General features: G+C 53.1%; 2 protein-coding genes and 1 long non-coding RNA gene across 8 annotated transcripts in view; 2 read left to right on the forward strand and 1 right to left on the reverse strand.

Moving 5' to 3' along the window:
* The window catches only part of LOC105467885 (zinc finger and SCAN domain containing 10), a 27,204-nt gene extending 23,734 nt beyond the window's left edge, over window positions 1-3,470 (reverse strand). For 2 of the 3 annotated variants that reach the window (XM_071083985.1, XM_071083986.1), the window contains exons 1-2: window positions 3,162-3,470; window positions 1,093-1,215 (exon numbers count right to left, since the gene is read on the reverse strand). The gene's annotated coding sequence lies outside the window, so the exon portion shown is untranslated. The remainder of the gene's footprint in view (window positions 1-1,092; window positions 1,216-3,161) is intronic. The other variant, XM_071083989.1, reaches the window with a different exon arrangement.
* On the forward strand, window positions 3,465-11,292 carry LOC105467883 (zinc finger protein 205). 4 transcript variants are annotated; one of them, XM_071083991.1, is made up of 7 exons: window positions 3,465-3,829; window positions 4,224-4,362; window positions 6,167-6,380; window positions 6,625-6,716; window positions 7,224-7,344; window positions 9,682-9,795; window positions 10,036-11,292. In XM_071083991.1, the coding sequence occupies exons 2-7, from the start codon at window positions 4,306-4,308 to the stop codon at window positions 11,103-11,105; spliced, it is 1,668 nt and encodes a 555-aa protein (XP_070940092.1). In that variant the 5' UTR covers window positions 3,465-3,829; window positions 4,224-4,305; the 3' UTR covers window positions 11,106-11,292. The 4 variants fall into 4 exon arrangements, with proteins under 4 accessions (XP_070940092.1, XP_011715993.2, XP_011715994.2 ...); XM_011717691.2 differs by having other exon boundaries at window positions 3,592-3,687; XM_011717692.3 differs by lacking the exon at window positions 3,465-3,829 and having other exon boundaries at window positions 3,935-4,362.
* A 4,717-nt stretch (window positions 11,293-16,009) lies between these two features.
* Window positions 16,010-18,320, forward strand: LOC139359805 (uncharacterized). The gene is made up of 2 exons (XR_011616249.1): window positions 16,010-16,131; window positions 17,984-18,320. It is a non-coding gene; the product is annotated as an uncharacterized lncRNA (long non-coding RNA).
* Window positions 18,321-25,206: the final 6,886 nt, after the last annotated feature.

The following is a 25,206-nucleotide window of genomic DNA, read 5'->3' on the forward strand; positions in this document are numbered from 1 at the left end:
TGGGTGATATAGCAAGACCACATCTCTAAAAAATCAAAAACAAAAACAGAACACCTGGCCAGGCACAGTGGCTCAGCCTGTAATCCCAGCACTTTGGGAGGCCAAGGTGGGTGGACTGCTTGAGCCCAGGAGTTTGAGACCAGCCTGGCCAACATGGTGAAACCCTGTCTCTACTAAAAATACAAAAATTAGCTGGCCGCAGTGGCACACTCCTATAATCCCAGCTACTCGGGAGGCTGCGGCAGGAGAATTGTTTGAACCTGGGAGGTGGAGGTTGCAATGAGCTGAGATGGTGCCATTGCACTCCAGCCTAGGTGACAGAGCAAGATTCTGTCTCAGAAAAACAAAAACAAAAACAAAACAACAACAAAATCCCAAAAACAGAACACCTGGAAAACACCAGACACAAACCCCAGGAGTAATTTTTCTTTCATCAAATTGACAATAGCATCAATCAGAATCCCAAGACTCCTAAAACATGTTTAACTCCAAAAGCAGAGTTGCAAACTCAAATGCTATAGGGGCCAAGTAGGCACTGTGGCCACCTAGAAAGTGGACCCTGAAGGTGGGGAAGGCGGGTCCAGCATCGGTAAATGTTCTAATTTTTTTTAAAGAATCAATTTTAGGCCGGGCGCGGTGGCTCACGCCTGTAATCCCAGCACTTTGGGAGGCCGAGGCGGGCGGATCACAAGGTCAGGAGATCGAGACCACGGTGAAACCCCGTCTCTACTAAAAATACAAAAAATTAGCCGGGCGCGGTTGTGGGCGCCTGTAGTCCCAGCTACTCGGGAGGATGAGGCAGGAGAATGGCGTGAACCCGGGAGGCGGAGCTTGCAGTGAGCCGAGATCGCGCCACTGCACTCCAGCCTGGGCGACAGAGCGAGAATCCGTCTCAAAAAAAAAAAAAAAAAAAAAAAAAAAAAGAATCAATTTTATAGGCCGGGCATGGTGGCTCACGCCTGTAATCCCAGCACTTTCGGAGGCTGAGGTGGGCGGATCACCTGAGGTCAGGATTTCGAGACCAGCCTACCAACATGGAGAAACCCCATCTCCACTAAAAATACATAATTAGCCGGGTGTGGTGGCACATGCCTGTAATCCCAGGTACTCAGGAGGCGGAGGCAGGAGAATCGCTTGAACCCAGGAGGCAGAGGTTGGGGTGAGCTGAGATTGCGCCATTGTACTCCAGCCTGGGCAAGAAGAGTGAAACTCCGTCTAAAAAAAAAAAAAAAAAAAAAAAGAATCAGTTTTATGAGTCTCAATTTTTACGTGTTAAAAACTAAGTTTAAAAAAAATTAGCTGGACGCGGTGGCTCACGCCTATAATCCCAGCATGTTGGGAAGCCGAGGCAGGTGGATCACTTGAGGTCAGGAGTCAGGGACCAGCCTAGCCAACATGGTGAAACCCCTGTCTCTACTAAAAATACAAAAATTAGCCAGGCATGGTGATGGACACCTGTAATCTCAAATACTTAGGAAGCTGAGGCAGGAGAATCACTTGAACTGGGGAGGCGAAGGTTGCAGTGAGCCAAGATCACACCATTGCACTCCAGTCTGGGCCACAGAGCGAGACTTCATTTCAAAAAACAAACAAAAAAATTAAACCCTCTGGGCATGATGGCTCACACCTGTAATGCCAGTACTTTGGGATGTGGGAGGATTGCTTGAGATCAGGAGTTCAAGACCAGCCTGGGTAACAAAGCAAGAACCCCATCTCCACAACAAAATTTTAAAAATTGGCCGGATAGGCCGGGCGTGGTGGCTCAAGCCTGTAATCCCAGCACTTTGGGAGGCCGAGACGGGCGGATCACGAGGTCAGGAGATCGAGACCATCCTGGCTAACACAATGAAACCCCGTCTCTACTAAAAATACAAAAAAAATTAGCCGGGCGAGGTGGCGGGCGCCTGTAGTCCCAGCTACTCGGGAGGCTGAGGCAGGAGAATGGCGTAAACCCGGGAGGCGGAGCTTGCAGTGAGCCAAGATAGCGCCACTGCACTCCAGCCTGGGCGACAGAGCGAGACTCCGTCTCAAAAAACAAAAAACAAACAAACAAAAAAATTGGCCGGATGTGGTGGCTCACACCTGTAATCCCAGCACTTTGGGAGGCCGAGGCAGGCAGATCACGAGGTCAGGAGATTGAGACCTGCCTGGCTAACGAGGTAAAACCGCGTCTCTACTAAAAATACAAAAATTAGCCGGGTGTGGTGGCGGGAGCCTGTAGTCCCAGCTACTCAGGAGGCTGAGGCAGGAGAATGGCGTGAACCTGGGAGGCGGAGCTTGCAGTGAGCCAAGATTGTGCCACTGCACTCCAGCCTGGGCGACAGAGCGAGACTCTGTCTCAAAAAAAAAAAATTAGCCAGGCATGGTGGCAGGCGCCTGTGGCCCCAGCTACTTGGGAGTCTGAGGTCAATCACTTGAGCCCAGGAGGTTGAGGGTACAGTGAGCTATGATTGTGCCACTGCACTTGAGCCTCGGTAACAGAGTGAGACCCTGTCTCAAATAACAAAATAAATAAACAAACCCTTGAGAGCCCACACAACACATCACGAGCTGGTATAGGAGCAACTCTGTGCCTGTCATACTGTGTGAAGCTGTGCATCTCAGGGGATTCTGGTGAGCCAAAGGCAGCAGGCATGGGAGCATTTCCTAGGGAACCTTCCTGGAATCTGATTCCAGGACTAGGTCCCTGGCCCTTTTCCTGACACCCAGCCCCATGCCTGCCCAGCAGAAAGGGTTCCTTCCCCCAGAAAGTAAAGCACAGTCTCTGTCCTCTCCATTTGAGGCCTTACTTCTCAGGGTGTAAAGGGAAACGGTGCCTGAAAGGCAGAATCTGCAGCTGCCAGGCGTGTTTGAGAACTTAGGACCCCACTTATAGCAGGATCACACCCTCTATCCCCAAGCTGAAATGGGTCTGGAAGAATCAGATTTAACAACTTCTTCCCGAGGTGTGGGGCATCCGGGTTGGGGGGAGTCCCCAGCCTGTTTCCCACGTTCACTCAGGGAGAGAGTTCTGTGCCCGTCTTGGGGGGACCCAGAGGGCCCTTGACTAGCAGTCCTTAAATGAATTCAGGATCTCTCAGGAGACAACAACCTTCAGAAACCCCGAGTGCTAAAATAAATGGTCCTGCCCTCTCCACCCTGCAAAATGCCCTTCTTTCTACCTGTGAGGACGACTGCAGCGCTCTCTTTGAAATTTCAAATAACACAATCTTTCCACAAAATTTATCTTCCGTTTTTCTGTTTTGGTGGCCCTGCCTTGCTGGCATCATGAACGCGGGCTGGGTAAAGCCATCCTCACGAGCTGGCATTGAGGCTCTGGGAGTCACCTCCAGGCCAAGAGCAGGTGCAACCCAGGCTCAGGACTCCAGACCCGGAACCCTCAAAACTGGGAACGCTGTAGGGCTGCGGCTGCATGGGGAATGGGATCTGGGAGGGACTTCCTGTTGTCCCTAATCCCAGTCTCCACCCGGCTCCCCCGCCCGCCCCGTGCAGGCTGTGGAGACTCCCTTCCCGGGGGAGGGGGCTCCCGCTGCTGCAGGTGCCCCCTCTGCCTCCACCCTGGTGAGAAGGGGGTGCTAGGGAGGGCATCTGGATCCTGAGACCGGCGCAGATGATCAGCTTGCAGGAGGGGATGGGGTCAAAGGTGGAAGGCTTCAAGCTGGCAGGAGAGAAGGGGGCCAGGACTGGGTATGGGAAGGAGAAGGACATTGTTTGCCAGGACCGAGAGGAGGATGGGCATTCCAGGCCTGGGGCAGGTGGCTGCAGCTGCAAGGGGGCTGCTGAGAGCGGGCAGGTTGATTTCTGAATTCCTGGTGGGGCTGGGAGTCAGGTAGGGACACGGTGCATGTCCTGGTGTCGGGGACAGCAGGGCCTGGTTGCCCCTGGCCTTGTTGGGCGGGTCCCCACCAGCACCTGTTTTGCAGGATCTCTGCAGAACTTTCTGCTCCTGATGACAGGAAATAGCAATTCCAATTTAGCCTCGGCTTTACCTGAGCCGGTTACGCTGAGATGCGAGGCTCTTGCTTCACCGATAAAGGGGACAATACAAAATAGCATTCTTTCAAAAATAGGACCCAGAAAACATCACAGAGAGTGGGACCATTGGATAGGGTCTGGGAGACTTTCTTTCCGATTGGGACAGGGAGCGCTGGTCCTCGTGGGGATTTTCAGGGCTCTTTGGAGGTGTCCAGGAAGCGAGGGCTGGTTTCTCTCTGCTCTTCCAGGCTGCTGGCCAGAAGCTCGAGGGGGCTTGGACAAAAAGAGGCAGAAACAACTTAGCTGTTCTTTTTAGCTCGGAAATAGAAAATGTCTGCAGACGGTGGAGGCATCCAGGCCGCCCAGGACAAGGAGACACCCCCGGAGGTACAGATGGGGCTGGGTGAGGGAGGCATGCGATGGAAGAGGCTGGTGCGGAGATTTTCAAGGCACGGAGTCTGGACCCCTGGAAGAGTTAGACTCACTGGGGTGGGGGGATCAAAGAAGAGCTGGCATGCTGGGTAGCACCCTCTGTCTGGAATTTACAGCATAACAGTTTTGTTTTGCTGGTGAATTCTCTAGTCAGTGGCCACAAGAGATGGCAGGGGTCTGGGTGGGGGTCCTATCGGTGAGGTTTTCTTTCTGAGCAGTGCTCAGAGCACACAGGGAAACCTGTTCTCCTTCCCCGTGCTTCTCCATCTGTAACCACAGCTTCTCATCTCTCTGGGTCCGAGCTCCCGGTCCTTCCTCTTCCTTGTACCTGCTACCAGTGTGTGTGTGTAATTACTATTTGTGGGGGACCTGGGTCTTCGGGCTTGGAGTGGGAGGAGAGTGAGTCATCAACAAGCCGGGGGCCAGTCCCTGGCCTCTGGGAACCAGACCACATGCCTGCCATTCCCACCTGTCTCGCAGGGTCATGGGGAGGTTCTAAGGATAATAGGCATGAGACGTCATCATCTATGGTTTTCATACCATAGAAGCACAAAGAGTTGTTAGCATGGTTCAGTTTCCCATCCACTTCCCGTGTACCTTCAACACCTTGTGTGTGTCAGTAGAGCCCCACACTTTGGCATTCTCTGCTGGCGCTGGCTTCTGTCTGGCTTCTGTCTGGCGCACAGGGAAGGGAATAATGACCAGCACTGCCCTGTGTTTATCCAGGACTTTCCTGAGCCGGCAGCTCCTTCTCCATCATTATCTGTGTGAACCTCACGACCGCTCTGTGCAGGGGCAGAGCAGCTGCGTCCTGAAGGCTACCTGGTTGGGGAGGGGTGTCGCACCCAGGCACCCTGACTCATGGCCTGAGGTTCTTTCTCTTCAAGACCCAAACACAGACAGGGCATGGAGGAAGGGGTGTGAGTCCCCAGCAGAAGGCCAGCCAGTCCCTGTGCTGTGGATGAGGCCCCACCAGGGCCCTCCCTGACTTTTGAGCTATGTGGTCATGGGGTGTCTCATCCCCAGCCCTGGTGTGTTAGTCTCCCGTGGCTGCTGTAACAAGTTTCCACCCTCTCAGGGGCTGAAAACAACCAGAATTGGCTCTCTCACAGTTCTGGAGGACTGAAGTCCAAAATCTACGTGTTGGAAGGGTCACACTCCTTTTGAAAGCTCTAGACTAAGAGGATCCTCTGTTGCCTCTTCCAACTCCTGGGGGCTCCTGGTGTCCTTGATGTGGGCATCCCTCCAGTCTCTGCTTCCTTCTCTGTGTCTCTGTGTCCTCTCGTAGTCTTATAAGGACATAAGTCATTATTAGATTTTAGGCTCACTCTAAATCCATGATGATTTAATCTCAAGATCTTTAACTTACCTGTATAAAGACCCTTTTCCCCAATAAGGCCCCATTCTGAGGTTCAGGGAGAACATGGATTCTTAAAGGACACTATTCAAGCCACTACGCTTGTTTTCCTCATACACTAATAAACAACAGTTTACACTGCTGAGGTCAGTGTGAGGCAGAGCTGAGAAGGGGTAGCTAGCTGCCCTCGGGCACCACGCCCACCGGCACTGTGGCAGCAGCTTGATGAATATTCCTCCTCTTGCCACCCATCCTTGCTGGGGTGAGCTCAATGGAGGCAGCAAGGACAGTCCTTCAAGCTATGTCTTGCATGTTGGTGTCCAACCCTGCTGGAACGCCCTGGCATGCAGCTCTGGATGTCTCTCCCACTCATCCGGGTGCTGATGAGGCTGTCCTCTCTAGATTCCAGATCGTGGACATTCTCATCAGGAAATGCTTTCTAAGCTGGGGGAGGCAGTGCCTTCAGGGGACGCTCAGGAGTCATTGCACATTAAGATGGAGCCAGAAGAGCTACACCCCGAGGGGGCATCGCAGGAGGATGGGGCTCAAGGTGCTTGGGGCTGGGCACCCCTAAGTCACGGCTCTAAGGAGAAAGCTCTCTTCCTGCCTGGCGGAGGTAGGAGAGGGATGGGGAAGAGGCGCTTTCCCAGGGAGGCAGCTATGGGGAGGTGGTGGCTCGGCCCAGGTCCAGGTGGGGCCGAGAGTCTCCATGCTGGCAAAGGACGTGTTCTCCCCATGGCAGCCTCAGAGCCATCTGACCTGTCCTTGGGTCGGGCCAGGGGCGGAGTTTGAGGCAGCTGGAGTAGCAGCAGGTCCAGCAGGATGAGTTGGTCACCCTGAGGACCCCTCTCCTTCCACAGCCCTCCCTTCCCCCCGGATCCCGGTGCTTTCCCGAGAGGGGAGGACCAGAGACCGGCAGATGGCCGCGGCACTCCTTACTGCCTGGTCCCAGGTGAGTGGCCTTTCCCCAGCCCCTGCATGGTGCTCAGCCCTTCCTGCATCTGCTGGTTCTGTGTGCAAAGCCAGAACCCCGCTGGCCCCACTTGCAGCCAAGCCTGAAGCCTGGGGCTCTTGCTAGTGTTGCTGGAATTTTCCAGGCTCAAGGCCTATGGTCAGGCCTGGGCCAAGGCTGGAGGAGAAGCATCAGGAATTAGAGACACAGGACCTCTCGTTGGGAGCCGTTTGGAGCCATCCTCTGAGGTCTGAGCTGAGGATGGGGGCTGCATGGACATCCTAAGTCTTAATTGTGGTCCCTGAAAATACCGCTTGGTCTTTGTTCTTTCTCAACGCCCCAGAAGGCCTTGGGTGGCTCACCTGCTTCCCCATCAGATGGAAGTGGCAGACCTCACTAGAGACAGCGGGTTGGGAGTCCAGGGTCTCACCACACATCTCATGACATGGTGTCCCTCCACCGTGTCCACGGCATGTCCTGGAGAGTGGATGTTTCATATTGTTTCAGATGCCAGTGACTTTTGAGGATGTGGCCTTATACCTCTCCCGGGAGGAGTGGGGTCGGCTGGACCACACGCAGCAGAACTTCTACAGGGATGTCCTGCAGAAGGGAAACGGGCTGTCATTGGGTAAGCACTCGCCTGGAGTGGGGACTGGTGTGTTAGGGAGGGGTCCTGCTCTGCCATCTCCTCTCTCCTCCCTTCCCTCCCTATCCCTCCCACCCTTCTCCTTGTCCCTCGAGACACACTTTTCCATGGAAACTTCTTTAATGATGGAAATGTTCTGTGTGTGCTAGGATAAGAGCCACAAGCCATGTGTGGCCGCTGAGCGCTTGAAATGTGGGTAGAGCCCTTGAGTTTTTAATTTTACTTGATTTTGTTTTGTTTTGTTTCGTTTTGAGACGGAGTCTTGCTCTGTCACCCAGGCCAGAGTGCAGTGGCCGGATCTCAGCTCACTGTAAGCTCCGCCTCCTGGGTTCACGCCATTTTCCTGCCTCAGCCTCCCAAGTAGCTGGGACTACAGGCGCCCGCCACCACGCCCGGCTAATTTTTTGTATTTTTAGTAGAGACGGGGTTTCACCGTGTTAGCCAGGATGGTCTCAATCTCCTGACCTTGTGATCCACCCACCTCGGCCTCCCAAAGTGCTGGGATTACAGGCGTGAGCCACCATGCCCGGCCAGTTTTACTTGGTTTTAATTAGTTCAAATGAGAGTTTAAATAGCCACATATGGCTAGCAGCTACTGTACTGGACGCTGCCCCAGGAAGTCCACTTTTCCTGGGTTCATCCCCAGGGTTCACTCCTGTAGCTCCATCTGCCTTTCCAAGCCCCCTACTTCAGAAGTGTCTGAGCAGCAAGCTCAGCTTCGGGGCCCGGGGGCTACTTGCCCTGGAGGAAGATGGCATGAGCTAAACTCCCCAGGCCCCGCAGACCCTGGGGTGTCCCATCTGCTTTGAGGAGCAGGTGCTTGTCTCTGAGGGGCCTTGGTTCCCTTTGCTTCTTGAATGGTAAGTATTTAAGTCCCAGAGCTTTTTTTTTTTCTTTTTTTTTTTGAAACAGAGCCTTGCTCTGTCACCCAGGCTGGAGTGCAGTGGCACCATCACGACTCATGCAGTCTCGACTTCCTGGGTTCAAGTGATCCTCCTGCCTCAGCCTTCTGAGTAGCTGGGGCTACAGGTACCACCATGCCCCGCTAATTTTTTCTTTTTTTTTTTTTTGGTAGAAATAGGATCTCACTATGTTGTCCAGGTTGGTCTTGAGCTCCTGGGCTCAAGCCATCCTCCTGCTTTGGCCTCCCAAAGTGTTGGGATTATAGGCATGAGTCACTGTGCCCAGCCATCCCACAGCTTTGGACTCCTCAGTTTCAGACTTTAGTTTTCATATGGAAAAATCAGTATTCATTTACTCATTCACTCATTCAGTTGACACTTAGCTTTTTTTTCTTTTTCTTTTTTCTTTTTTTTTTTTTTTTGAGACAGAGTCTCGCTCTTTCACCCAGGCTGGAGTGTAGTGGCGTGATCTCGGCTCACTGCAATCTCTGCCTCCCGGGTTCAAGTGATTCTGCTGCCTCAGCCTCCCGAATAGCTGGGACTACAGGTGCCCACCACCATGCCCAGCTAATCTTTTTTTTTTTTGTATTTTTAGTAGAGATGGGGTTTCACCATGTTAGCCAGGATGGTCTCGATCTCCTGACCTTGTGATCCGCCCACCTCAGCCTCCCAAAGTGCTGGAGGCATGAGCCACTGCGCCTGGCCAACACCCAGCTAGCACACTTGCTAGTCCGGGCAGAATCCAGGATTCAGCAGTTCCAGCTGGTGGCGTCATGGTGGTCCCGAGGCCCCGCTGGCTGGCACCAGGGATGCTCACCCCTTAATTAGCTCAGGCTGCTCACCACCCCTCTTACGGTTCCCCGGTGCCTGGGCCAGCAAGCCCAGGCAAGTCCTGGGGGATCAGAAGGAACTCAGCACCCATTTTCAGCCCCACGGCAGGACTCGCAGAGCCCCAAGCCACCCGGTTGGTCCAACACATTCCTTTCTTCCCAGGGGTGGTGGAAGCCAGGGCCCCCTCTGCTCTTTTACTGACTTGACCAAAATTCCTGGGGCCACACACCCCTAAGACTTGACAAATGGGATGACCTTAGTTGTTGGCGACCCTGGCCTTCCTGTCCCAGGTCCTCCCACTTGGAGGGCCACTACCCCCGCCCCTCCAGGTGAGGTAGGGTGTTGCCCACTCCTCTCCCTTAAACTCTGTTGCTCTTTCAGGGAAAGAGACAGGCCTACTCAGCTCTGGCAGCCCCCAGCCAGGGGGCAGACCCCTGACCCAGGGGGACTTCTTGAAACTGCTTTATTTTACCCCATGTTTCCAGAGCCTCACCCCTGACTTGGGCCCCATCAGTTTTGGGGGAATGCTGTCTGCAGCTGGGCAGTGCCAGAAGGCCTGTAACAGCACCGCATCTTTTCTGGGCAGGCTTTCCCTTCAGCAGGCCTTTCTGGGCCCCTCAAGCGCTGGGCAAGGGCGAGGCCTCAGGCTCCAGCCGGCAGACAGGAGATGAGAAGGAGGAGTGGAGAGGCGCGTACTCAGGTGAGGGACTGGCGCGCGCCTTTGTCTGCGGGAGTGGGGTGCAGACGCCGGCCTTCTGGCTGTTGTCTGTGGGAGTGGGGCAGGGACACCAGACCCCCTCCTGGACCGTTTGCGCCCAGGGCGGCCCTTGCGCTTTTTGGTCTCCGAGAATCCAGCCCCCACCCTTAGCTCTGCCTTCTCCACCCTCCTGGCGCCCTTAGGAAAGCTCGTCCCTCGCTGGAAACGACTTTCTTTTTCCAGGAGCTATCGAGGTGGGGCAGAGGATGCCGACTTCATCGGTGGCAGCCCTTGGAGATGTGAAGCCCTTCAGAAACAGGGCGGGGAGAGTCCAGGGGGGCGTTCCGCAGTGCGCGCAGGAAGCAGCTTGCGGCCGGAACTCAGGGCCGGCCAAAGACTCCGGGCAGCTGGCTAATCCAGATGGCACTCCAGTTGCAGCTCAGCCAGACCCCAGTCCCACGGAGCCCCAGGAGGGCCGCGTCCCGGAGAAGCCCAGCGAGGAAGAGAAGGGAGCCCCGGAGAGTGGCGAGGAGGGTCTGGCCCCTGACAGTGAGGCGGGCAGGAAGAGCTACCGGTGCGAGCAGTGCGGCAAGGGCTTCAGCTGGCACTCGCACCTGGTGACGCACCGGCGCACGCACACGGGCGAGAAGCCCTACGCCTGCACTGACTGCGGGAAGCGCTTCGGCCGCAGCTCGCACCTCATCCAGCACCAGATCATCCACACGGGCGAGAAGCCCTACACCTGCCCCGCCTGCCGGAAGAGCTTCAGCCACCACTCCACACTGATCCAGCACCAGCGCATCCACACTGGAGAGAAGCCCTACGTGTGCGACCGCTGCACCAAGCGCTTCACCCGACGCTCGGACTTGGTCACCCACCAGGGCACCCACACGGGCGCCAAGCCGCACAAGTGCCCCATCTGCGGCAAGTGCTTCACGCAGAGCTCGGCGCTGGTCACCCACCAGCGCACCCACACCGGGGTCAAGCCCTACCCGTGCCCCGAGTGCGGCAAGTGCTTCAGCCAGCGCTCCAACCTCATCGCGCACAACCGCACGCACACGGGCGAGAAGCCCTACCACTGCCTCGACTGTGGCAAGAGCTTCAGCCACAGCTCGCACCTCACCGCGCACCAGCGCACCCACCGCGGCGTGCGGCCCTACGCCTGCCCACTGTGCGGCAAGAGCTTCAGCCGTCGCTCCAACCTGCACCGGCATGAGAAGATTCACACCACCGGGCCCAAGGCCCTGGCCATGCTGATGCTGGGGGCGGCGGCGGCGGGGGCTCTGGCCACACCCCCACCTGCTCTCACCTAGGAGGCCAGGAGAGGGGAAGCGGGGGGCCCGGGGCCACTGGGACAGCCCCACTGGAGTCAAGGCTCCGAGGGAGGAGAGAGGGGAGCGGGAAGGGAGCTAGGGCGGTGAGGGCATGGGGTGAGGCATGGCGACGGGGGAGGGCGAGAAGGGGCAGACACTCTGCGAATTAAAGGCCTTGGACTTGAAGCGCCCGCCTACACAGCTTTGTCTCCTGGTGCCCTGGTGCTGATTCCCCGAGTGTGGGGGAGCTCCTGGGTCAATCTCCTGTCCTCATCGAGGCATCCCCGAGTCACCACTCTTGGCTTGGGACCCCACCGGGGTTGGGTTCCCTTTTGTCAAAGGCCCATTCCAGAGCGTTGCACACATTGGCAAGCAAAGGCTTCAAGTACAGAGAGGTTTCCAGGGCTGAAGCCAGTCAACCACTCCTGGACCTGGGGACCCCTCGCCGGCCGTCTGCCGCTGCCGCCACTTGTCCCAAGGGCACTGCTTACTGAGCCCGCACTCTCCCGTGGCTCTTCTCTTTGGAAGCCAGGAACAGGCAGAACTGGTCCGGAAACTCCTGCCTGCCCCATTTCTCACCGAGGCATCGGTGGCTCAGTTTTGTGACTGGCCTTTGCCGTTTGCTCCCACCGTGGCCTGCCTGTGCTCCTCACCAGGGGCCACTTTCCTTCTTGGCCCATGCTGCAGCTGCTGTCACCTGCCTCTGCTATGTCTCACCTTCTTGGCCTCTTGGTATATGTCCTTTATAATTCGCCCTGCTCGCCCCTGCCTGGCTCTGAGATTTGATTTACTCCTAGTCTTCCTGCTGGCCTTTTTTTTTTTTTTTTTGCGACAGAGTCTCACTCTGTCGCCGGCTGGAGTGCAGTGGCCTGATCTCCACTCACTGCAACCTCCACCTCCTGGGTTCAAGTGATTCTGCTGCCTCAGCCTCCTGAGTAGCTGGGACTACAGGTGCACGCCACCATGCCCGGCTAATTTTTGTATTTTTAGTAGAGACAGGGTTTCACCATGTTGGCCAGGATGGTCTTGATCTCCTGACCTTGTGATCCACCCACCTTGGCCTCCCAAAGTTTTGGGATTACAGACCTAAGCCACCTCGCCCGGCCCCCTGCTTTTTTGTTTGTTTTTGTTTCATTTTTTGAGGCTGAGTCTTGCTCTGTCGCCCAGGCTGGAGTGCACTGGCGCAATCTTGGCTCACTGCAACCTCCAGCTCTTGGGTCCCAGCGATTTTCCTGCCTCAGTGTCCCGGGTAGCTGGGATGACAGGTGTGCGCCACATACCTGGCTAATTTTTTGTGTTTTTAGTGGAGACAGGGTTTTACCATGTTGGCCAGGCTGGTTTTGAACTCCTGACCTCAGGTGATCCGCCCACCTCGGCTTCCCCAAGTGCTGGGATTACAAGCATGAGCCACCGTGCCTGGCCTCTTCCCCTGGTTTTAACCTCTGTAGCTCCCAACTCCCATTCTCTGCTTTTTTCCCTGGGTGGGGATGGACTCAGCTGGCCTGTCATCCCTTATTTGTGGCCCAGGTCCCAAGATAACTTTCAGCTCTGACACCAACTGACCATGAGGATGTCTGCACCAGGGAGGCCCTTGAGACCCTACCTGTCTTTGTGGATTATGGGGCCACCAGGGTGGCCACAGCCCTGGTTGGCTCCCAGATCCTAAGGAAAAGAGTGGCTTGCCGAGGATGGTGGACTGAGAAGGATAATCATAGCTGCCAGTTGTCAAGCAGCTGCTCTTCCAGGCACAGGGCCAAGCACTGTAGATATAGCACCCCGGCTCTCCACAACAATGTAAGTGTGCATTGTTAGCCCAGGTTTTTTTTGTCTTTTTAAAAATAGAGATGGGGGCCGGGCGCGGTGGCTCAAGCCTGTAATCCCAGCACTTTGGGAGGCTGAGATGGGCGGATCACGAGGTCAGGAGATCGAGACCATCCTGGCTAACACGGTGAAACCCCGTCTCTACTAAAAAATACAAAAAACTAGCCGGGCGAGGTGGCGGGCGCCTGTAGTCCCGGCTACTCGGGAGGCTGAGGCAGGAGAATGGCGTAAAAACCCGGGAGGCAGAGCTTGCAGTGAGCTGAGATCCGGCCACTGCACTCCAGCCTGGGCGACAGAGCGAGACTCCGTCTCAAAAAAAAAAAAAATAGAGATGGGGTATTGCTATGTTGTCCAGGCTGGCCTGGAACTCCTGGGCTCAAGTGATCCACTCACCTCAGCTTCTCAAGTAGCTGGGACTACTGGTGTACCCTACTAGGCCCCATGCAGGGCTATCTAAAAAGAGGAGGACAAGGCCAGGCACAGCGGCTCACACCTGTAATCTCAGCACTTTGGGAAGCCGAGGTGGGTGGATCACTTGAGTCCAGGAGTTTGAGACCAGCCTGGCCAACATGGTGAAACCCCGTCTCTACTAAAAATACAAAAATTAGCTGGGCATGGTGGCAGGCACCGATAGTTCCAGTGACTTGGGAGGCTGAGGCAGGAGAATTGCTTGAAGCCAGGAGGTGGAGGTCGCAGTGAGCTGAGATCTTGCTACTGCACTCCAGCCTGGATGACAGAGCGAGACTCTGTCTAAAAAAAAAAAAAAAAAAAAAAGAGAGAGAGAGTAAGACAATAGATTTGACCTTCAGGAATGTTAGACTCAGCTAGGGATGTGGGTGGGGTGAGATGTAATCAAATGGACACTAGGGGTCTGCTCACTAGTGGAAGCCCAGGCAGGACTTGATGGTGTCTAGGAGGTCTCTGGAATCTAGGCTAGGGAGGCTGGCAGGATTGGTTGAATTAAATGATTATTTCTCAGGCCAGAAAAAAAGCTGTTTTCTACCTTCAGTTTGTCTTCACGCGCCAGTCACTTAGCCAGAAATAGGATTGCTCTGCTTGGTTCAGTGTGAGGGGGTGAGGGAGACTCATTTGTAAAGCAGGGTTGCTCTCAAAGAGCTCATTTTCTAAGTAAGGAGAGAGACAGAGGTGGGAGAGTTGCTAAAATGACCCTGGAAGCCGTCATCACTTGGCAAGAGAGCTGAGCAGAGTACTCACTTGCACAGTGACTATTGCTTCCTTTAATTTCAGTTCCTTAGGCTCCATGAACAGCGTGCCAGGGACCAGATGTCAGGACTTGAGTGATTCAGAGGTCTGTCGAGGCTTGGTGTGGTGCCTTACACCTGTAATCTGAGCACTTAGGGAGGTTGAGGCAGGAGAATCTCTTGAAGTCAGGAGTTTGAGACCAGCTTGGGCAACATAGGGAGACCCTCGTCTCCGAATAATTAAAAAAATTAGCCAAGCATGGTGGTGTGTGCCTGTAGTACCAGTTACTTGGGAGGCTGGGGTGAGAGGATCGCCTATCCTGGGAGGTTGAGGCTGCAGTGAACTGTGATCAAACCACTGCCCTTCAGCCTGGGCAACAGAGCAAGACCCTGTCTCAAAAAAAAGACTGTTGAGTGATCTAGGGAGTTATTTAAAAACTTCGCTCTGGGCTGGGCGCGGTGGCTCACGCCTGTAATCCCAGAACTTTGGGAGGCAGAAGCGGGTGGATCATGAGGTCAGAAGATCAAGACCAGCCTGGCCAAGATGGTGAAACCTTGTCTCTACTAAAAATACAAAAAATTAGCCAGGCATGGTGACACGCTCCTGTTAATCTCGGCTACTCCAGAGGCTGAGGCAGAGAATTGCTTAAACCTGGAGGGGCGGAGGTTGCAGTGAGCCAAGATTGCGCCACTGCACTCCAGCCTGGGCAACAGAACGAGACTCCTTTGCAAAAACAAAACACTTCACTCTGGCCTCCAGGGAGCCCAGACAGCACAAAGTATCCTGGAGAAATGTTTCCCCTTTTGTGGCAGAGTGCAGGGACACAGGTTCCAAGGGCCCCATGGAGGGTGCCTGCAGATGGCCATTCCCTAGGGCTGGCCCACTTCTCCCTCTAGGGATCCCTCCAGAGGCCCCATTGTGGGATAGATCTGGCAAAAGTATCTTAACAGTGGAACTTGGCAGTTTGGGAAATATTCGACAAGCACAAATAAGACAGGGAGGAGTAGTGGCTGTGCCATGGAAGGGCCTGGAACGCCAGGCTGAAGGGTACTCATAGTTTGGTGGGTTACGGGCATCACTGAGAAGTGGGAGGCTGGAGGGAAGAAGCCAGGGAACGGTCTTGGTGTCTCCCTGGGTAGAGGGTGAGCAGGTTCAGAGGTTTCCTTGGCTTCCTCGGGGCTTCTTGGCCACTAGAGAACCCCACTAGATCATCACCGACGCAGTGTCAGGAGCAAGGTGAGGGCAGAGGCGGAGAGGCAGAACGTTTCCATCCTGGCTTCCCACCTGCTTCCCTGCGGCCCCAGGTCCGTGTTGCAGGCGCTCAGGGATCGGCTGGCGGCGCTGCCCCCCTGGGCCGGGGGCATCGGCGTCAGCGCCCTCCTAGCCTGGAATACTGTCTCCCAACTCCCGGGCCCGGCCGTGTAGTGAGGCCCAGAGTCCGCAGGGTCCTTTGGGCCTAGCCTCTCGCTCTGCGGCCCCATTTCCCGCAGGACTGAATCCAGGAGGCCACGCCCACGTTCTGCCCTTAGCCAATCAGGCATCGAGGCGGGGGAGAAAGGCGGCGCCAGCAGAACCAGCCAATCACGGCAGACGTTTGTGTCCGGCCCTCTTCTCCCCCCCCGCCACGCCCCAAGCCGCACGGTTGCCCCGGCAACTGCTCCAGGCGCCAGTCTTTGAAACATTCCCTCTTACCCTTCGCTGGGCGTTGGTTGCCGAAGGTAGCAAAGACCACGGGGCTGGCCTGGGCTTCGGCTTCGCTGCAGAGCTCAGTCCTCACAGCGCGCCCCGCCCCGTCACTCATTTCCTGGGTCTATCACCGAGATGCCGAGCCTCCTGCAGTCCTAGAAAGCATACGGCGCAGGGCCAGGGCCACTTCCGGCCCTGCCAATTTGCGGCACTGGCTCCTGCACCAGGGCTGGGTGCGTTCGCTGCACATGCCTCGAAGCTGGAGCATCTTCCTAACTCCCGAGCAGTGGCTGACGGTGCTGCCAGCTGTCGTGCGGTACGGCCGGCGGAGAGAGGCCAGGAAGGAGACCGTGTCCTCTTCTGGGGCAGCAGAAGAAACTCGCGGACTGTGCGAGGCTGCTCGCGGCTCTGGAGTGCCTGTGGGACAGAGGGCGGCAAACGTTAACAGTAGGGGCTTTGCTGCGTTCCTCACACATTCATTTTTCTTTTTTCTTTTTTTTTTTTTGCCAGAGATGGAGTCTTGCTCGGTTGCCCAGGCTGGAGTGCAGTGGCGCGATCTCAGCTCACTGCAGCCTCCGCCTCCCGAGTTCAAGCGATTCTTCCACCTCAGCCTTCCGAGTAGCTGGGACTACAGGCGCCCATCACCATGCCCGGCTAATTTTTGTATTTTTAGTAGAGACGGGGTTTCACTATGTTGGCCACGCTGGTCTCGAACCCCTAACCTCGTGATCCCCCTGCCTCGGCCTCCCAAAGTGCCGGGATTACAAGCGTGAGCCACCGCGCCCAGCCAATTTTTGTATTTTTAATGGGGTTTCACCATGTTGGCCAGGCCAGTCTCGAACTCCTGACCTCAAGTGATCCGCCCGCCTCGGTCTCCCAAAGTGCCGGGATTACAGGTGTGAGATACCACGACCAGCCTCACTCGTTCATTTTTCAAATAGGAAATGAATGCCTGCTAATTTAGCAAAGGTCCTTTGCTCAATGTTGAGTCTTAAGTGATGAAGATTCCAGACAAGACCCTTGCCCTCATGAGGTTCCAGTGTGGTGGGGGAGACTGACAGACACATACATGGCACACACTTTAACTTCAAGTAGTGACAAATGCCAGAAAGAAATAAACAAGGTAAAGCAGGAGAGGATGGTCGTGCTTCATTGTCAGGGAAGACCCCTCCAAGGAGGGGACATTTAAGCTGAGATTCGAAGGGTGAGAAGCCGTTTTACGAGGATCTGGAGTAAGAAGCTTTCAAGCAAAGGGAACAGGACAAACGTGGAGGAGATTGGTGCCCAGGAGCTGAAATGACAGCCCCCCAACCCTCCCCGCCCCACCCCCCGTGTGGAGGGGAGGGGAGCCAGGAGATGAGGCTGGAGAGCTGAGACTTGTCAGGAGGCTGTGGCTCGAGGCTTCTCCCTGGTGTCCTGTGAAGATAGTCCAGCCTTCCTCATTGCATGCTCCTCTGGCAGCCTGAGACATGGGGTCAGGCGGGCTTCCTGCCTGTTGTAAAGGCGGCACCCAATGAATGGCCTGCACCTCAGTAACTTAAGACAGCGATTTTTGTGTTCTCAACTAACAAAGCCCTAGGCTAGTCATGAAGATGAACACACATCTCACAGAGCAACTGAGCAACCACAGAGCTTTTCAAGGATTCAGGTGATCCTGTCATTAATGCCTTTCTCAGAGACTTAGTGAGGCCAGTGTCTACTGGTAAAAGATAGCTGGGGATGCGGTAGGTACATAGGTCACCCATGATAAGGCCACTGAACATTTCCATCTCTCTAAGGAAAAGGAGCCTTTGGGTTCCTTCTTTCCTATCATGCCACTTCAGCCATCTCAACCTTGTTAACTGAAGGCCACCATTGAGTCCAAATTTCAGCCAACCAATGGAGTAAACTGCTAAAAAGCCACCAACACCACACATGCTAACATTCAATTTGAAATGTACTAAATGCACCTATATCATCGAATTTGATCTCTCATTGTGTGTGTGTGTGTGTGTGTGTGTGACACAGTCTTGTTCTGTCACCCAGACTGAAGTGCAGTGGCATGATCACAGCTCACTGCAGCCTTGACCTCTCAGGCTCAAGTGACTCTCCCACCTCAGCCTTCTGAGTAGCTGGGACTATAGGTGCTCACCACCACACCCCGCTAATTTTTGTATTTTATGTTTCAGCTATGTGGCCCAAACTGACAACAAACTCCTGGACTCAAGTGATGATCCTCCTGCCTCTGCCTCCCAAAGTGCTGGGACTACAGGCGTGAGCCACTACACCGGGTCTAATCTTATCTCTTTTTATATTCTGTTCACTTTGGTATGCTATCCTTAGAATCCACTCTTGCACCTGTTCCCCAGGTTTCTGCTAGTTTGTATTAACAAAGTGAATTATTTTAGTGTATAAGCTATTTCCTCCCGGGTCATAATGTGTATCTTTCCCCCTCTCTCTGTCTCTTGCACACACTTGTGCAGCCTCTCTCTACACACACATATAAATTCTGTTGAGACAACTCTAGTTGTTATGAGTTTCCTGGCAATGCAGCGCAATTGTGGTGGGTTTTCAGGAGAATGGACATCCCCTTTTAGGTCATCTGTCCCTGGGGAGGTTATCCTAAGGTTTTCAAGCAGAGAAAGGCTAATCTATTCAGATACTGAGGGCAAACTACTTCTACTGGTAAAGGAGGCTCAGAGTGACTTAAGGAATCAAGACTGTCAATTTCATCTGGGTCCAAACATATATCCCCACTTTGAGTTTCAGGATCACCTTCTGTTTTTTCATTTTGTTTTGTTTTTTGAGATAGAGTCTTGCTCTGTTGCCCAGTGTGGAAGTGCAGTGGCACCATCTCAGCCCCCTGCAACCTCCACCTCCCAGGTTCAAGCGATTCTCCTGCCTCAGCCTCCTGAGTAACTGGGATTACAGGACTGAACCACTACACTTGGCCAGGATGACTGTCTTTACCAATCTGCACAGTAGCTTTCACGTGAGAAATGTGTTGGGACTGGGAATTTAGCTGTCATTATTATTCAGCGACTCTACAGTTAAGTTTTCTGTTTGATTTTCAGTGATGCTATTATGGCTATAAGAAGTAAGTGCTGCTCTTAAGCTATCACAGAAGTTCTCAGGTTCTCAGACCGTGACTTGAACTGAGCTAAGGGATTTGGGCTTGCCATTTTCTCACTGTAAATGCTCAAGTGCACTAAAAATCATGTATCCCATCCCATGGTTGTATAATCATCATGATACATCTGTGGACACCGTAATGGCTGAGTGCGGCAGCTACTTGTTCCCACCAGGTACGTGCTTTCATTGGCACTTCATAATCACCTGCAGGTGGCTACTTGATTAATTATGCTATCACCACATGCCGTGGATAACCAGCATCCTGTGATGGTTAATTTTATGTATAAACTTGACTCGGCCAAGGCATGCCCAGACAGCTGGTTAAACATTATTTCTGGGTGTGTCTGTGAGGGTTTCTCAATAAGATATTAACGTTTGAATTGGCCGAGTGAGTAAAGCAGACAGCTCCCAACATGGGTGGGCAGCATTCATCCAGTATAGAATTAAACAGAACATCAAGGCAGAGGAAGGATGAATTCTCTCTGTGTCTGAGTACTTGAGACCTGGGTACTGGGACATTCATCTCCTGGTCTTGTGCTCCTGATTCTCAGGCCTTGAGTCTTGAATTGGAAACTACACCATTGACCTTTGGCTCTCAGGCCTTAAAATTACAAAACTGTTAGGAGGCAGAGGCAGGCAGATAGCTTGAGCCCAGGGGAGTTCGAGACCAGCCTAGGCAATATAGGGAGAGGCCATCTCTATTAAAAATATATATATATATACACATATATATACATATGGAACAAATTAGCTGGGTGTGGTGGTGTCCACCTGTAGTCCCGGCTGGTCAGGAGGCTGAGATGGGAAGATTGCTTGAGCTGGGGAAGTCAAGGCTGCAGTGAGCTGTGATTGTGCCACTGCAGTCCAGCCTGGGCAACAGAGGGAGACCCCGTCTGAAAAAAAACACTACACCACTGTAAGGTGTCCGGCCTACAGAGAGCAGATTGTGGGGCTTCTCAACCGCCATAATCATGTGAGCCAATACTTTAGTGTGTGTGTGTGTGTGTGTATATATATATATATAAAATATATATCTACATAAAAGCTCTCTCTCCACATACACACACACACATATATATATAGATTCTGTTATTCTGTTTCTGGAGAACCCTTACTAATAAAGATCCTATTTCTCATTGTCAGGCAGCTCAGTCTGCACTCAAGCCCAAATACCCAAATCAGTCCCCATATCCCTTCTTTGTGCATCTATCTCTTGAGACCACTCCTTATACTAATTTTGTATCAAGCAAGGTCCAGTCAGGACAGGGGAAGCACACAGTAATTTGAACTGGGAAATTTAATATACAGAATTAAGCTATAAAGGGCTTAGGCCGGGTGCTGTGGCTCACGTCTGTAAGCCCAGCACTTTGAGAGGCTGAGGCGGGTGGATCACCTGAGGTCGAGAGTTTTGAGACCAATCTGACCAACATGGAGAAACCCCGTCTCTACTAAAAATACAAAATTAGCCGGGCGTGGTAGCACATGCCTGTAATCCCAGCTACTCGGGAGGCTGAGGCAGGAGAATCACTTGAACCCAGGAGGCAGAGGTTGCAGTGAGCCAATACACTCCAGCCTGGGCAACAGAGCGAGATTCTGTCTCAAAAAAAAAAAAAAAAAAAAAAAAAAAAAAAAAAAAAACCTTGGTATTTTCAAGAGGTTGGCTGGTAAGAAGTGAAGAGAACTCTCATTCTCTTGTGTCACAGCAGAGAGCAGCAGCCATACCTTCTTGGCCTGAGTTCCAGCACTCAAGCAAGAGGTTTCCTGGTCCCTGGGCTTAGATCCAGACCTTGAAGAGGTTTAACTGCAGTTTAACTGAATGGCAGAGAAGTGGCTGTGGTACCACATGGGCAGAACTTGCTGGAAATCCATCCGCAGGGGTAGAAAAAACTGCTCACTGGGAGGGGTCTCACGAGAGACGGCTCTGTTACAGAACTACCTGAAGAGAGCGGTGGAGAAAGCTGCTAGGTGCCGCCGGTTGCGGTTCACTGAGGAGGCGGCACTGGAGAAACTTTGTAGGCTGTGGGCGCCTGCTGTCACAGGAGCTGCCCGTGCTGCAGGAGCTGGGTGCTGGCGAAGCCCTGTGTGTTGCAGAAGCCAGACTCGGAAGACACCCGTCATGCCGGAGCCTGGAGAGAACACACCAGAAGCAGGAAGGGAACTCCACTCTCCTGAAATGTCTCTCCAGCGCCCTCTACTGACAAAGCATAAGATCGTGCCAGCTAGTAAAGGAAAAACTAAAGGGCCACAACCATTTCACACAGCAGGCAATGCAGGAACTGGGACGTAATCAATAACTAGCACAGGTTTATATTATGATTCATCTATAGCGGCCCACAAAAGGTTCCACATAACATCCCTGCAGCAGGAACTGACCCTTCAAGCCCCACTGAATCTGCTAGATAACGGTCCACATTGCAGAGCAGCCAGTCAAAACTGGAACATATGTAGATCATTTGGCAAATGGGACGCTCGAGCAGTCCTATAGGGAGGCCTATGTGGGGAGGAACTGAAGTCTCCTACCAAGAGCCATGTGAGTGATCCGCCTTCCAAGTGGGTCCTCCAGTGACAGAGGACTGGGGTCCTCGTTGGTGTGGTGTGTGCAATATCATGATCTTGAGCCAGAACTGCCTAGCTTAGCAGCTCGCATATTTTTCTTTCTTCCTTTCTTTCTTTTCTTTTTTTTTTTTTTTTGAGACAGAGTCTTGCTGTTGCCCAGGCTGAAGCACAGAGGCATGATCTCAGCTCACTACAACCTCCACCTCCCAGGTTCATATGATTCTTATGCCTCAGCCTCCTGAATAGCTGGGATTACAGGCATGCACCACCATGCTGAACTCGTTTTAGTATTTGTAGTAAAGACAGGGCTTCACCATGTTGGGTAGGCTGGTCTCAAACTCCTGATCTCAAGTGATCTGCCTGCCTCGGCCTCCCAAAGTGCTGGGATTCCACTGCACCCAGCCTTTTAAAAAAATTTTTTTTTTTTTTTTTTTTTGAGACAGAATCTCGCTCTGTCGCCCCGGCTGGAGTGCACTGGCATGATCTTGGCTCACTGCAATCTCTGCCTCCCAGGTTCAAGTGATTCTCCTGCCTCAGCCTCCCGAGTAGCTGGGACTACAGGCACCCACCACCACGCCCGGCTAATTTTTGTATTTTTAGTAGAGATGGAGTTTCACTATATTGGCCAGGCTGGTCTCAAACTCCCAACCTCAGGTAATCCGCCTGCCTTGACCTCCCAAAGTGCTGGGATTACAGGCGTGAGCAACCGCACCCAGCGCCTTTTTTTTTTTACATGGAATCTCACTCTGTCACCCAGCCTGGAGTGCAGTGGTGTGATCTCGGCTCACTGCAACCTCTGCCTCCTGGGTTCAAGGGATTCTCCTGTCTCGGCCTCCTGAGTTGCTGGGATTACAGGCGTGTGCTACCATGCCTGGCTACTTTTTCTATTTTTAGTAGAGATGGGGGTTCACCATATTGGCCAGGCTAGTCTTGAACTCTTGACCTCTGGTGATCCGACCGCCTCAGCCTCCCAAAGTGTTGGGATTACAGGCGTGAGCCACCGTGGCCAGCCTCCATCTTGCTTCTAATTTCCAAGCTGCTCTTGTTCATTTCTGGGTGTAGGCCGAACTAATTTTGGGAGGAATTTAGTTTATAGTTACAGCCTTTTCCCAAAACAAACCCCTTTCTTGCTTGACCAGCTTGCCTTTGTAAGACTAACAAATTAGCCACAAGATTAGAAATTATGGTTTTGGAGTCATGCAGCCAGAGGCTGTAAGATTCCAAACTTCTCCATTTGCTCCTAGGGATAACATCACTATCTTTTTTTTTTTTTTTTTTTGAGACGGATTCTCGCTCTGTCGCCCAGGCAGGAGTGCAGTGGCACAATCTCAGCTCACTGCAAGCTCCGCCTCCCGGGTTCACGCCATTCTCCTGCCTCAGCCTCCCGAGTAGCTGGGACTACAGGCGCCCGCCCCTGCGCCCGGCTAATTTTTTCTATTTTTAGTAGAGACGGGGTTTCACCATGGTCTCGATCTCCTGACCTTCTGATCCGCCCACCTCGGCCTCCCAAAGTGCTGGGATTACAGGCGTGAGCCACCACGCCCGGCCAACATCACTATCTTAACATCTAAGATTAGTGCTGGAGGTATTTTTCAGACCCTGCATTGTGATGCACCAGCTGGCGCCACCCAGACCAGTAATCTGGCTAAACCAGTTCTTCAATCCCACCCAGGAAGGGAAGACAACAAGAACCGACTAGACAACCTGTGATTTCATCTCAGGCCCAACCAATCAGCACTCCTCACTCCATGGCCCCCATAGCTGCCAAATTATCCTTAACAAACCCCAGCCTCTGAATTTTCAGGGCGAGTGATCTGAGTAGTAAAACTCCGGTTTCCCATTCAGCCAACTTTGTGTGAATTAAGCCGTTTCTCTATTGCAATTCCCTGTATTGATTAACCGGCTTCATCTGGGCAGCTGGCAAGGAGAATCGATTGCGTGGTTACAAGAGCACCCAGCCAGCCAGGCACAGTGGCTCATGCCTGTAATCCCAGCACTTTGGGAATCTGAGGCAGGTGGATCACCTGAGGTCAGGACTTCGACACCAGCATGGCCAATGTGGGGAAACCCCGCCTCTACTAAAAATATAAAAATTAGCCAGGCGCATTGGTGGGTGCCTGTAGTCCCAGCTACTCAGGAGGCAGACAGGAGAATCACTTGAACCCAGGAGGCAGAGGTTGCAGTGAGCTGAGATTGCGCCATTGCACTCCAGCCTGGGTAACAAGAGCAAAACTCCGTCTCAAAAACAAGAAACAACAAAAAAAATCCAAGATCCCCCAGGCAAGCAGGCAGCACCCATGCGGAACTATGGGAGCCTCCCCAAAATGTTAGGCGGTAGCTAGTGTTGGAGCCTGCGTTCTTCCAACTGTGGCCCTCATGGGGCTACAACAGTCCATTTTGGAGCTTTAGGGACAATGAAGGATACAGCCAGCTGGGCAAATCTCAGGCACCAGCTATATAATCAGAGCAGCCACTGCTATCTCCTACACGTTGGACTTCCTCTTATGATTCCTGGACAAGGAGATTCTGTTGCTTCAAAGCATTGAGGTAAACCACTTCCCCAAGTAAACACTGAAGAAACTCCAGCCAGTGCAGCTAAAGAGGCAGAATGGGGCCAACGAGGCAGCACTGAAGAGGTAGGTAAGTCAGGGGGCTATGTGGGTAGCACCAAAAATTTGGGGGCCTTGGGAGACTTGCATGGACTCTCTTAATTCCTCTTGCCAGCTCCTCTGTTCCAAGGCACAAGAGAAGCACTGGGGACAGGGTGGCCATGCCACCTACTTGATAATTGTGTCTCAGCCACAAGGGCCCTAGATCCAGGGATGACCCAGAACCTTCCATGGGGGCAGCAGACAACATGTGCATATTGAATTGGGTCTGGCCATGCACTATGGGGTTCCAATGCAAGCAAAGAACAGTGACAAGTATATTTCAGAGGACACAAGTGTCTCAATGAAACAGTTTATTTTATTATATTATTCTTCTTATTATTTAAGATGGAGTCTTGCTCTGTCGCCAGGCTAGAGTGCAGTGGCACGATCTCGGCTCACTGCAACCTCCGTCTCGCGGGTTCAAGCAATTCTCCTGCCTCAGCCTCCAGAGTAGCCAGGACTACACGCGTGTGCCACCATGCCCGGCTAATTTTTATATTTTTAGTAGAGATGGGGTTTCACTACATTACCAGGATGGTCTTGATCTCTTGACCTCGTGATCCGCCCACCTCAGCCTCCCAAAGTGCTGGGATTACAGGCGTGAACAACCGCGCCTGGCCTATTATTTTATTTATGTATCGTTTTTGAGTCAGGGTCTCACTATGTTGTTCAGCATGGTGGCATGCACCTGTAGTCCCAGCTATTGGGGAGGCTGAGGGGGTAGGATTGTTTGAGCTGGCGAGGTCGAGGCTGCAGTGAACTATGGTCATGCCACTGCACTCCAGCCTGGGTGACACAGCGAGACCCCCGGTCTCTAAATAAATAAATTACAGCGCTAATATGCCAATACCATGGGTTACTACTGCCATCTGTTGGCTGTCCCCATGCCACTTCACTCCGGCCTGAGTGATACAGTGAGACCCTGTCTCTAAATAAATAAATAGATTACAGTGGTAATATGCCAATACCAAGGGTTACTACTGCCATCTGTTGGCTGTCCCCATGCTGCGTCCTATGCTTTTTTAACTGTCAAATTTGCAGCAAACAAATGTTTTCACTTGACCTATGTCATC

This window comes from Macaca nemestrina, chromosome 18 (genome assembly GCF_043159975.1).
Source record: "Macaca nemestrina isolate mMacNem1 chromosome 18, mMacNem.hap1, whole genome shotgun sequence".
Lineage (NCBI taxonomy): Eukaryota > Metazoa > Chordata > Mammalia > Primates > Cercopithecidae > Macaca > Macaca nemestrina.